Source organism: Molothrus aeneus, chromosome 16 (genome assembly GCF_037042795.1).
Source record: "Molothrus aeneus isolate 106 chromosome 16, BPBGC_Maene_1.0, whole genome shotgun sequence".
In the NCBI taxonomy this organism is placed as follows: Eukaryota; Metazoa; Chordata; class Aves; order Passeriformes; family Icteridae; genus Molothrus; species Molothrus aeneus.
This window is the reverse complement of record NC_089661.1, coordinates 7247765-7260952: the sequence shown is the minus strand read 5'-3', so window position 1 is coordinate 7260952 and position 13188 is coordinate 7247765. Positions and strand designations below refer to the sequence as shown.

General features: G+C 43.7%; 1 protein-coding gene across 2 annotated transcripts in view; it reads left to right on the top strand.

The window, feature by feature from the left end:
* Nucleotides 1-839: 839 nt before the first annotated feature.
* SHISA9 (shisa family member 9) overlaps nucleotides 840-13188 on the top strand; it is a 178506-nt gene continuing 166157 nt past the window's right edge. The window contains exons 1-3 of one of the 2 annotated variants that reach the window (XM_066561023.1): nucleotides 840-991; nucleotides 1840-2439; nucleotides 9646-9773. In XM_066561023.1, coding sequence (XP_066417120.1) covers nucleotides 1916-2439; nucleotides 9646-9773 — 652 coding nt within the window. In that variant the 5' untranslated portion in view covers nucleotides 840-991; nucleotides 1840-1915. Of the gene's footprint in view, nucleotides 992-1672; nucleotides 2440-9645; nucleotides 9774-13188 lie in introns of those variants that run through there. The other variant, XM_066561022.1, reaches the window with a different exon arrangement.

Below are 13188 nucleotides of genomic sequence, written 5' to 3'. Positions count from 1 at the left end.
GTCTATTTTTAAGAGAAGGCAAAGGATTGCAATTAGCTAACTACAGGCCTCTCAGATTCCAAACGTCTGCTTTGTCCTCTGCCTCACCTTTCCATTTATTTACTGCGTAACAACTCCACACGGACTTGGCCCAAGTTCCTGAAGAGCGTCGGGGATGCAGAGGGAGAGGGAGGGCAGCCTGGCGTGGCAGAGCCCAGCACTCCAGCCTTCCCCAGAGCCAAGGGCAGCCCTGGAGGCCACGGCAAGGCAGGAAAAGGGAAGCGGCTTTCAGCACCAGCCCACACTGTTAAATCGCGCCATAGTGGGCTTATTTCCTACATTTGGTGGCAGCATAGTATTCAGGATAATATTATTGCTACTTGCACAGGTTACCGCCGAACCAAACGACAGAGATGAGAGAGTTAAGTAACAGCGATGGAGAGCGAATCACTAAAAAGTCTTTCCCAGAGTCAGTTCTCTGTTTGGGGGAAGTTATTTCAATTCTGTATCTCGCAAACAACCCGCTGCCTCACCGTGCCCTCTGGAGCCAACTGACTGACACTATAAGGAGATTTTTAAATAAATGATGCGCGGGAGCAGCTCATGTTTAGCAGACAAAGCCCCGCTCGGCAGCATGCACTGCGAGCACCGCCGTACCTGTGCTCGGCACGCCGGGGCCGGGGCAGAGCCCGCTCCCGCCCGGCCTTAGCGGAGGCGCGGCCCCATGGGCGCCGCTCCGCCCGCGGCACCTGCCTTGGCCTCGCAGGTGAGTGCGTCTCCGGAGAGCGCTCGGAGAGGAGTTCCCGGGAGAAGGAGCGCTCTACTTATCGGCAGAGGAGCTCTCCTGCCGCGGAGCTGCCCCACGTTCGCCCAGCGCAGCCCAGCCTGGGCCGGCTGTCCCCTACCCCGCTCGGCGCGGGGCGGGCTGAGGGAGGCGAGGGACGAGGAGGCGCTCCCGCGCTTTTGGAGCCGCACCTGTCGGGAGCGCCCGCCGGGACGGGAGGTCTCTTATGTAAGGGATGGCGGGGAGCGGGTGAGGGGGGCGAGGCGGGGGGCGGCTCTGCGGCGGGGCTGACGCGAGGACGGAGAGCCCCACAGAGGGGCTGGAAGGGAGGAAGAGAGAGAGAGGGAGAGGGAGGGAGAAAGGGAGAAGTCGCCGGCCCCTCAGCGGGGCTGCCAGGGGGGACAGGCGGGCGGGCAGCCCCGTCTCTGGCACGCCGCTTCCCGCGGCCGCCTCAGAGGACGGGCTGGGCTCTCCCCGCTGGCACCGCGCTCGCCCGCCCGCCACGGCACATCTCCCTTCCCCGGCGGCTGGATGCCGCGGCGGGTCCGTCCAGCCTCCCGCGCCCTGCCCTGGCAGCCCGGCCGCGGGCGGGGCTCGGCGGGTGTCTGAGGGAGTTGTGCGAGAGAGCGCGCCGGGCTCCGCGGGGGAGCGGAGGGTGGGTGCCCCCGGCGCCCCGCGCTGGCACTAGGCTGCGCGGGGAGGATCCTCGCTCGCCCTTCTCCTCCTCCCGCCCCTGCAGCGCCCTCGCCTCAGCCCTCCCGCTTGGCGGCCCCTCCACGCCCCTCTGCCAGCCCGGCGCGGTGCCCCGCACGCCGCCGCCACCTCCACCCCTCGGTCCTCCTCTTCCTCCTCCTCCTCCTCCTCCTCCTCCTCCTCCTCCTCCCGCGCTCCCTCTCACGCGCACTCCGCTCCACAAGTGCCGCGCGCTCGCTGCTCCGGAGCGGAGCGGGGCCGGGCTGCGGACCCTGCGCGGGGGCTGCGGACCCTGCCCGGCCCGTTCGGGGCTGTCCGTGGTGCTGGAGGCGAGCGCGGGCTGAGCGGACGCCCGGCTCCTGACGGAGCCCCTTTATGTTCAGCTCCTGGCGCAGCGCAGCATCCAGCAGCTCGAGCGGCGGCGGCAGCAGCATCGCTGAGCCGGGGCTGGGAGGCAGAATGGAAGGCTTTATTCGGCTGCTCTTCGGCTACTTGGTGGCGGACCTTCTCACGCTGGTGTGTCGGGCTCAGGAGAAAGCTGGCCAGCAGCTGGGGAGCTTTGTGGTGCTCTCGGGAGGAAACCACTCCAGCCTCGGGGAGCAGATAGACCCCTCCGAGCCACCTCCCACCCCAGACTTCTGCAGGGGCTACTTTGACGTGATGGGGCAGTGGGACCCCCCCTTTAACTGCAGCTCGGGGGAGTTCATCTTCTGCTGTGGCACTTGTGGCTTCAGGTTTTGCTGCAAGTTCAAGAAGACGAGGCTGGATCAAAGCACCTGCACAAACTATGAGACGCCGTTGTGGATGAACACTGGGAAGCCTCCTTCCCGCATAGACGACCCTCTGCATGACCCTACCCGGGATAAAACCAACCTTATTGTCTACATCATCTGTGGGGTTGTAGCAGTCATGGTGCTGGTGGGGATCTTCACCAAACTAGGGCTGGAGAAGGCACACAGACCCCAGCGGGAGCACATGTCCAGGTAAGGCTGAGTGTCAGGCAGCAGGGTCCCCTTCCCCCCTAGCTTCTGCCCAGCCCCTAGAGAGGAGAGAGGAGCCCATGTGTCCCTGCCAAACAAACAACTCCTGCCAGGCAGGCTGCATTCCCCTGCAAGGCGACCGAGAGAGACCAACTTTGCTGAGCAGAGCTCCTGTGGTGCCCCCAGCCCAGGTTACCACAGAACATGCATATTGAGGAAGATGAGGGATAATTGTGGAGTCTGCACAGACAGTAGTCCATTTTTATCTGCAGTGCCCGACCCTCTCCCTAACAAGATCCAGCAAGTGTTCCCAGATAGACTGTGCATAAATAGAGAAACAAATTCTGAAACCAGCAACACTGAATTATAGAAAGCCTGATGTGTTCCCTCTTCCAACAGTTTCAAAGATTGGAAAATGTTTTTACTTCTCAACAGAAGGATGTAAACAAATGCCATCTCACCCTCCTTCTCCAGCTGCAAAATGGTTTTGGCAGGACCTTCCCTACTCCTCCAGCCCTTGCAAGTGTGTGAGCTATTTGTAAAATTTCTAAGCTGTGAAAATGAGTCAGGGTGGAAGGGAAGAGGAAGACACAAAAAGGAAAAGCTATTGTAGAATTTCTTAACATTTTTTCAGCAACTGTTGAGAGGTAAAAAATGGAATATGAAAGTCTTGCCTCATCCATGTATTTGTGTGTTCTAACTGTCTCCACGGTGTAATGGCTGAGTTATATCAAAGAGAACCTCCCCCACCTAGAGTTAGGAATGCTGTGTACCATCTACTCCAGATCCTGGCTGCCTAGTGGTGGATAGGCAGGTGGGCAACTCGGGACAGAGCCCAGTGTCTTTAACAACATATTCCAAAACCAGATTGTCACAGCAGTTCAAAATCAAGGCATAACACATTTGTCAAGTTTGCAGCCTGTCTGATTCTTTATGCTAATCCCAGGCACATGAAAGTAAAGCAGATGGGGGAAAGGCATTAAAAAAGGCAAACAGATCCATTAAAGAGTCTAAATAGATCCCAGCATATTGGGCAACTTCAGTGATGAAATACAATGAAAGGATACCTTCTACTGGATGTGCAGTGTGGCAGAAAACTTCCTCTTGCCCTGACTGCTGATGGTGTAGCCCACAATCTTTAAGGCTTAGCTGAAGAGTCATCCTTTGAAAGACAGTCCAAGAGATCAACTCAACACCTGGAGCTTCATTTTTACTGAAGTTTCTGCATGACTTTTTGATTAACTGCTTATTTTGAAATGAACAGAGAAAGTCACAGAAATACTCCTGAAATGCATCACCAGTCCATGAGCTATTATTTGCTATTTATAAACTGGCTGATATGGATATGCTTTACTACTAAGGGGAAAAGCACATTGCAGAAATTTTAGTCAACAGCGTGTGTCAGTGACACTTCGGCAAAGATGGTTTTTGTTGAGGAAGGTATGATAATCCTTTAGACATTTTGAATATAAATTGAGAAAAACAATACATGGGTCCCATTTTTTAAAAAATTTTAATCCACAGAGCTTGTTTGCAAAAAGCTCTCCCTTGCTTCAGTCTCTCTCTATAGGGTCTTTGTGCAGGCAAAAAAAGAGGGCTCATAACATTCCCAAAGCCCAGAACAGAGTGAAGTTATAGACATCCCTGCAAATTATGGCTTAAAAAGGTCCTGCTTCTGTGAGTGGAAATATTTGCTATGTAAAGTACAGGTGTAAAGTATTCTGAAAGGATATTCTGTCTCAGTTTATGGAAGTAGAATTATGGGGGATTGGAAAATCATTCTCATATCCTTGAGTCATGTATGCACAGAGATTAGGTTGCTGAAGTGGGTCTTAGCAAAGGTCGTCTGTTACCTTGATTACTTAACAGCGTCTGTGATCCTGTACATGAAACTCTTCAAGGCAGGATTATATAGAAACTTGGAAAGTCATGATCACATGGCAAAACAGTCACCCACTCAGTACACATAATAGCTAGTCATGTTCTGAAAAAGAAGATCTATGGCTTTTTTTTTTTTTTAATAAGTTCGCTCTTATTCCAGTTGTGGGATAGGTTTAACATTAATTTGAAAAGGAATTAGATTTGTAAATCCCTTTGGCAATCTATAAATATATTCATTGAGTGAAGAATTGAAGTAACCTCTTAGTCCTCAAGTGAGTGTTTAACTAAAATATTCCATTCTAGCTCATTTTACACTACTAATATTCTGAAAAAAGGCTGCAATGCTTAAAAATAATTTATCTGTTTAAACAGTTAATAGTACCAACAATTGATATAATATGTAGGCTGTGTTCATAGTCACCTTCTTTTATAATATTCATCACTACAACATCAGAAAAACAAAACAAAAAGGAACACCTCCCACGTTTTTTTCTGTACTGAACCTTATTAATAAGCAGAAGTTTAATGCATTGAGAGTGTTAGGTAGGCCAAAGCAAAAGTAATAAGTGTTACTCCATTTTGGCTGGGAGCAAGAAACACACAGAGAATGATTTGTCATCTATTTCCTCAGCTAAGATTGTGTCCTTTCCCTTGCCTAGCCAATGGCTATATGAAAAATTTGAATCCCCTTCATTTCTATGAAAAAAATTTACCTAGGAAAGGGATAGTACTGCTTATCAAAAATGACAATGCAGAATGGAAACTGATTTTTTTATGGGGGCTGATTTTTTAAGAAAAATGAACTGAGTATAACTCATGTAAATGATACATTTCCATTTTAGATTTACTAAAAAATATTTCAAAATATGAACAGAGACCTGAAACGTGGGAATAAGAACATTGACTTCAAAATAGGAAGCAAAACTGTGCCACACTTTTAAATTTCTTGCATTACTTCATCTTGCAGTCAGTAGATCTGCTATTGAAGTAAGACACTGGTGTGTGTAAAAGTGGTACAATGTTAATAAAGAAAGCTTTCTTTATTAACTGAGCATAGTTTCCATACAGCTGCCTTTCATTAAATTTTGTTTACTACTATACCAAAACAAACTAAGAACACTTCATTAACTTCACTGAATTTTCCTGATATATTTGACAATGAAAAAAGCATTGTGGAAATGTATTTAATCAGTGAAAAAACATCCATAGGAAGAAGTATCTTTTGGGTGAGTCCCTTTAGAAAAAAAAGTCAAGACTTGTCCATTCTTAGAGAGAAAGGGCTCGTTACTTCTTTTGTTTTGGGGAAACAGGCCAGGTATGGCACTGTTGACATTTTCTTTCTGTTGGTACAGAGGTGTAAATCTGGAAGATGAACATGGAGAGGGGAGTACAGATTTAACTCTGCATGATGTATTTCATTTTAGACCTCACATGTTTTTTTCTTCTTATTTTAAAATTTGTTCCTTGATGTTTAAAGGAGATGAGTATTCCCTTCAGCTACAGTGTCCAAGACTAAGCAGGTAATAGTAGTATCCAGAGTAGCTCTTCCTTTCCCCTCCTGCTTTGAGGAGAATAAGGAAATCAGCTGGTGTAGGAGGGAGCTGTGGCAGAGGGAGGGAATGTGGCAGTGTTGTGCATGAGAGGACACAGATTTGATCTGCCTGCTGAAGCAGACCAGGAGCTTTGTTAGGCATATGAGGGCAGCACGTTCTTGCTGCTTGAGACTACACCAATGGGCCTGGAAGGCTCCATCAGTTCAAGTGGAGAATTCTCTCTGAAAAATGAATAGAAAATAAAAAAGCTTTACCTCTGTTGCATGAGGAGATTATTCTGTAAATACAACTGCACCTTTTGTCTTCTTCCTTAATCCTTATGGAGAATGTGTAAACAAACCAAGAACTGAAAGGAAAATGTTTAAAATTATGCTCTTATGCTGTAACTCCTGGTTTTTAAAACAGTGCTTCTGACAGTGTGTTACAGTCTTACAAATATTGTGAACCATCTGAGCTCTTCCTTCTTCCTTCACAAGGAAGAAAGTGCCCAGTGCTGAGCTCAGGACTGAAGTCTTTTATTGATCATTTAAAAGACACGTAGTTGGGGCCAAAAATGGCCTGACTTGCCAAAATCCTGAATCCAATGTGTCAAATTATTTCCCTTATGGGTTTTGACCCAGTTTTGGAGGCAAAGTATGACAAGTGACCTATCATGAATTAACCTCTGTGTTTCAGCTTCTTTCAGCTTGTACCCATAAGGGAAATGCCTGGCTCCACATGCTTTATAACATCCCAGACCAGTATTACATATCCAAAAAGAAAAATCTTATGGCAAGAGAAATGCTGAAGTTTTGTGATACTTGGATAATTCTTGGCCTTGAACTCCTACATAGGTAACACTTCTCCACTTTTGTAATACTACAGCCAATATCCCTGCACAGGTCTTAATGATTCTGCTTCCTGATTAGGAGATTATCTTGCACTTTGCATTTCCTTAAAAAATCATCCAGTGGGTAAATAGGTGTAGGTAAAGACCCTCTGTGAAAAGCTTAACTTTTCAATGGGACTGACTATAACAATTTCTTTAGATAATGAACAAAATCTGTATGACTATATTTAGGTGAGACAAATGCATGAAGGTATTTTAAAAGTCTCCTGGCCAATGTGGAATTTTTCAAAGCAAACATCTGTTCAAGGATTTTGTCATGTACGGGGGAACAAGCCTCCCTTTATCCATTTCATTATACGGGCAAATCCCTAAAAGAACAAAATGCAGGTACAGCATTTCCTTTGTACTTCAGTGATACTGAAGCTGCTACACACTTTTAACTCTCTCTGACATCAGTGGAGAATAAGGCCATGCTCTCAGTTATAGGAGCTATTCTGCCCTGAGAAGATTGTATGAGTTTGGCTAACACAGTATAGGTGCTGTGTTATTAAAACCAGAACTTGATGCTGAGTAATCTTTTCTTAATACAGAAGGAGGAATTGGACAGGTAATTCCTTGAAAATAATTTGAAAAAAGCTACCCTGAACTGGTAGAAAACTTAGCATTTTCATAGACAGGCAGTAGTTCATCTGCCATCATACAGGGTGTTATTTAAAGTCTACAGCAAACAATATTTACCATCAGACTAAGAGCAATGAGGAAAGGATTTCTGAAAACCCACTCTCACAAAGTGGGGAAATACTTAGATCTCACAGTTTTGACTCCCACACTGGAGTTAGGAACTTTCATTTACTTTTTCTTTCCCTTCCCACAGAAATGTTCACCTGCCTCTGGAATTAGAATTAATACTGATGTCAACAATTTCCTCTGTATAGAGAGATATTTGCATAAATTGACTAGATATTAATGGTTTTGGTCCCCACTTATTTTAAATTGTTTTTGCAATATAATGCTTTCCTTTTTCATCATTTCTACATGTCTTTGTGAGATCTCTTCTGTTGAATTTTTATTATTCTGCTATGTAGGCCAGCTCTGCTATTTCTGCAGTCTAAGCACTGCTTCAAATGGGAGCATTACTCTGATACCATTAATCATGTGGTTACTGTCTTCTGACCTTTTCCAGGATCAACAGAGTATTCTCTAACATGTTGATCACAACTCTATCTAATATCTTAATAACATAATGTTAGTCATAAACACAAGAAAACATCAGTATTGTTCAGCTGTGTACCCAAGCAATGTTCCAGCAATCTGAAAACAAGATCCAGCTCAGGATTTCTCTCTGTAACTTAAAGGAAGCTACTTACTTTACAATAATTGAAAGTATAGGGCTGCTTGATTGAGAAATCATAATGTCACAGAAGTACAGTGAAGGAACTAGATGGCACTTGCCATGGAATATGCTTATTATTTATTTATTTATATATTAGTTTATAAGCCAGTATTTCTTGATGCAGTATCTGGGACACTGTATATAATTTTGTAGAAAATTAAACTAAACTGGGCATAGTGCCCAGAAAATGTGTCCACACCCTTAAAAATTGCTCAAGAGGTGTAAAAATTAAAAACAATAAACCAAAAAGGAGCTAAATAATGGTCCATTATGCATTGACCTGAATAGAAAAGATTTGCACTGAAGACACTGGTAACACATACTGCACATACAAAGCTTTCCTTTGCTGAAGGCAACAGATCCTGCAGGTGGGCCAATTATTTCCTAGTGCACAGTAGTTCAGCAGGTAGCTCTGGCACACAGGTAAGGACTGATCCTGCTCCTATGGAACTCTGGCAGGACAGCACAGACTCACAGGCAGAGTTAGATGTGGCCCTGTGGGTAGTTTTAGAGCTTCAAACTTGGTCAGTACCTCTGGCTCCACAGGGCTGATCCAGGTTTGTGTGTTTATCTGTGTGCCTAAGGATGCCCTTACAGCCAGCAGGACACTGGGCAGTGGAACTGGTCCTTACACAGTCCCCAGAGCAGGACTGGTCTGTCTGTCTGTCTGTCTGACTGCCTGCAGCCCTGCAGGGCAAACCCACAGCCAGCAGGACACTGGGCAGTGGAACTGGTCCTTACACAGTCCCCAGAGCAGGACTGGTCTGTCTGTCTGTCTGTCTGACTGCCTGCAGCCCTGCAGGGCAGCCCCCTGGCAGCACCAGCCTGGGCCTGGCCTAACTCAGGAACCTTCTGCTTACTCCCTGTATGCTAGCACAAAGCTTTCATCCTGTTTCCAAACTGCCTTCAAAGGAGCAGGGAGAGTTCCTGTGCAAGCTTTGCTCTATGTTAAAGACTAGGACACTCACAGAAGTTAGAGAAAGACCTTTTATTCTCCTCATCTGGATAAGAAATCCTTAAATCCCTGCTTACTGGACTTCTACATGGAAGTTATATGACTTTTCAACTTGAGTGACATTTTGGAATGAAAACTGTGAAGACCACTGTGTGGTGTGTGCTAATTACAAATGCACGTGTGAGAATTTCCTTTGAAATTGGTAATCTAAGTGTGAAAATAAGCAGTTTGTGAAAGGTGTAGCCATGAGCTAGGTGCTGAGGTGCTCACCTTAACCAAGATGGCAATTAATGTTACTGAGCACATGCAGTGGCAGAATTCTACAAGCTCAAGGAGCTAAAATTATGTTCCTCCAAAGCCAAGATACCTAAACAACCTAATGTGTTTCTGTGTTTTAGTTCTAGCAACTTTAGGTTGTCAGTAAGACAACCTAAAAAGAGCCTTAGGTGTGAAGTCTCACAATGCATTTGCTGTGAAGGGAGCTGGTTTCTCCAGCAGACATTAGGATCGACTGCATCGCAAACTGAAATAGATCTTGGAACATATTGTACATGTCTTACAGATTTTGCAGATTCATTCTGTTTTGTTTGGTTTTCAGGGCTCTTGCTGATGTTATGCGACCTCAAGGTCCTTGTACAACAGATCATATGGAAAGAGATCTAAACATTGTAGTACACGTGCAGCATTATGAAAACATGGAGACGAGACCTCCTCCAAATAACCTCCGTAAGTTGCATTTTAACTTTCGCAATAGCTGGAATGCTGGCACTGAAAAGAGCATTGTGAAACTAACATTGCTGAATGTCAAATGAGGATCAACAGTACCTGGGTTCTTGCAAATTAGAAATATTCATTTTCTCAGAATCAGAAAAAATTAGTTTCCTAGTGCAGATTAGTGCAACAGTGAGATAAATAAAATTTGAATAGGAAAATTAGTTACTGTATTTAGTTTTAATTAGTTTTCTTGATTTTGTATCTTTGTCTTCTTCTACCTGTTGTTTTTGCTAAGCTCATCAGCCTTTGCCTTATTCTGTGTTTTGTTACATGAAAATACCAATTGTTGTGGTTACAGCTGAATTTAACAATACATTTCATAGGGCTGTAACAGCCAGTAGCAAAGTGGTCTCATTAGGCTGTTAGATCATATCGACTAGTATAGTAATTAAATACTTGCTGGATAGCATCAAGTTGTATGTGGTTTTCATTTTCTCAAGGGAAAGATGAGAAGATTATTACTTTAATTTTTACATAATGTTTTTGTTCTGTATCTGCTATTACATGTTTATGTTACTGAAGGCAAGAAAAAAGTGCACCTTGGAGCTTCAGGTGAGATATGGTGACATTTCAAGTGGTTCTGAAGTCGTAGACAACTTATTTCCCAGTCTGTATTAGAGCACAATACAGATCTTTCTCATGCACAGATACATATTCCTTTTGTGATAAACAATGCCACTGAAAATTTAATTTGAATACTTATTTATGTAACTTATATTCAGCCATATCTTATTATATACTTAAATTATGGATTTAGTTACTAAATCAAGTTCAATATATTTATAAAATAAAAAGGTATCATTCAGGAAAGTTTAGATTGGTAGATAGTGGGTGGCTTTATTCTCTGCTGTAGATCAGTGTTGATGTGCATTTTACTGCAAATGTACTTTTACTGCATTGGTATTTACATTTTGAAACACTTAAAGTATATGCACTCATCTTTTCCTTAACTATAGAAAGAAAGTTTGCTTACATTTGGAGTTTTATTTGGACTGCATTGTGCAGTTATTGGTGCTTTTTTTGGTGGAAGGGTGTAAAGACAATGGGAGAAAGCTCCATGTGCTGCCTGCACTCCTGCTGCCTGCTTTGTGGGAGAGGCTGATGGCCATTCCTTATCTGCATCCCTGCAGAGTAATGGGAGAGAATTAAAGCTGTGCCTTTGAATAAAGGGAGATGTGACACCTCATCATGTGACACCTCATCTGTCTGCCCTGCTCCAGCAAACAGCTTCCACCTGGGGCTGTGCAGATGTGCAGTGCAGAGAGGGACGCACACACCCACACTCCCTACCTGTGTAAAAACACTTCTGGAGGGGAACCTGCAGCTGGACTTGTGAAGGGTTAATGAGGATGGGAATGTGCACTGCATCTCTTTGCTCTGTGTATCACTTGCTGATAACTGATCCTTCACGTGACCATGTTTCAGGAATGGTACCAAATAGTAATGGGCTTTGGGTCCATTATTTTCTCTCAGATGTGAAGTGTTTATTCAGAATCCCAGTTAATGAAGGAGTCAGAAGGTGAAGAGGTTCTTGCTGCATTGATTTTATCTAGATTTTTGTGATGATCACATTGAGATATTTTGCTTAAAACTCTTATTATGTACTACAATATACAACATAACACAGCAAGCCTTTTAAACTCATTGTTTCTCAGATCTGAATTCAGATTTAAGCCTTGCTTCTAGGAACTCTTGCATATAAACACAGCTCAGGGCCACATAGGTACTGCATCAAGGAAGGAAAAAAGCACCCATTTAGTGGGATGTTGGTTTATGCTGACCCTAGACAGCCATAGCACCTCTGTCTCACACAGAATACGGCCCTCTGGCACAGAGGGAAGAATTATCTGAGAGGCAGCTCTTGCACCACTGCAATTTACAACACAGAAGCACTGCTGCTACTATGGGTCTGTCCTAATCCTTTGGGTCATGTATAGGGGCAGTCCCAACAATGCTTCTTACACATCTCAGCCATTCCTGCTACAGAAGGAAACCTCAGAAGCCAGCAGCTCTGATGGTAATTGTTTCAGTCTTTAATCAATGTTATGCATAAAGTCAATAATTTTAGATTGTTAAGTGCAAAGCTTCAAGTGGTGAAATTACTCAAGGCATCCTATAACTAATATTTCATATATTTCCTTCATAGCAAGTGGATTGTTCTGTATTTGTTGCCATTCTATTCTCATAAACTGATGAAAAACATGATTAAATGACCTACTAGAATTAGCCAGAACATCACAAGTGACTGAAATCTGTTGAAAATGTGCATTTATGGTGCAGGAAAAAAATCTTTCTATAAAGAGAAACTTATTAAGGCAAATTTTCCAAGGTCAGTATCTTAGCAGATCAGAATTTTGTAGTGAAGTTCTGAAACACTGCAAGAGTGGATATTACAGACAGAAACAGTACCTACTACCAGTGCTGGAAAAGTGACAGGCCTTTTTGGGATACTTTTAAATAAGCAAATAAACCAGAGTGAATCACAGCTTTCATAGTCTTTACTTACACACAGAAAATGAAATTGTGTAAAATTATTGCATCATAAACTCTGATTTGCATTTTTAAAGTTTTCTAAGTTATCACTTTTTATCTACTTGCCATCTCATAAGGAGACTTAAATATTTGAGGCTGATAAACTTTTCCCATGGATCCATAAATATGAATTGGGCAGGAGGAATTTCTTAGTCATTGCATATCCCTTCCATACTGTGTCTTTCAGACAAGCTGTTGAAGGCCAAACATCATTAAAAATGTTCTAATTTGAACGTCCATTTGCTCTTTCTGTCCTCTTGAAAACATTTTGCTGATGTTGCCAATACGTTCTGAAAGTGTTTTGTGAGGGGAAGCTCTTTTGTCAAAATGGCAAACTTCACATGATCCCTGACACTGAAAATGAGTGTGTTTCTGTTTCTGGGCTCTTTGTTACCAGAGGACAAGGATTTTCTCTGGTGCCTGCAGCTATTTGCCAGCGCTTGCAGGCCAGTGGAAGGCCAAAAGCTCTTTTCAGACTCTTGCAGTTTACTCAGTTTCTTGTCCCTTCTTTTTGATATTCAGAAAAGAACAGACATTTTGGAGGTTCCTGAGAAACACAGGTTTTTCTTTGCTCATGTGAATCCAGACAACCTAGATGATTTTTAGTAAAAGCTATATTGTCTTTAGTGGTTGTTGTCCTAATTTTCTTTCAGTACTGTGCCTTTCTTAGGATTGCTGTTGTCTCCTTCATTCATACACATTAGAATGTGGGGTGCTTTGTAAACAAGCAGCACATACCTATCAAAAAGTGTAGCATTCAATTCTTCTAACATGAGATGTTAAATAAAATAAAGTTAAAAAGTTATGTTAAAAACATCAAACCAAAAGCAAATCT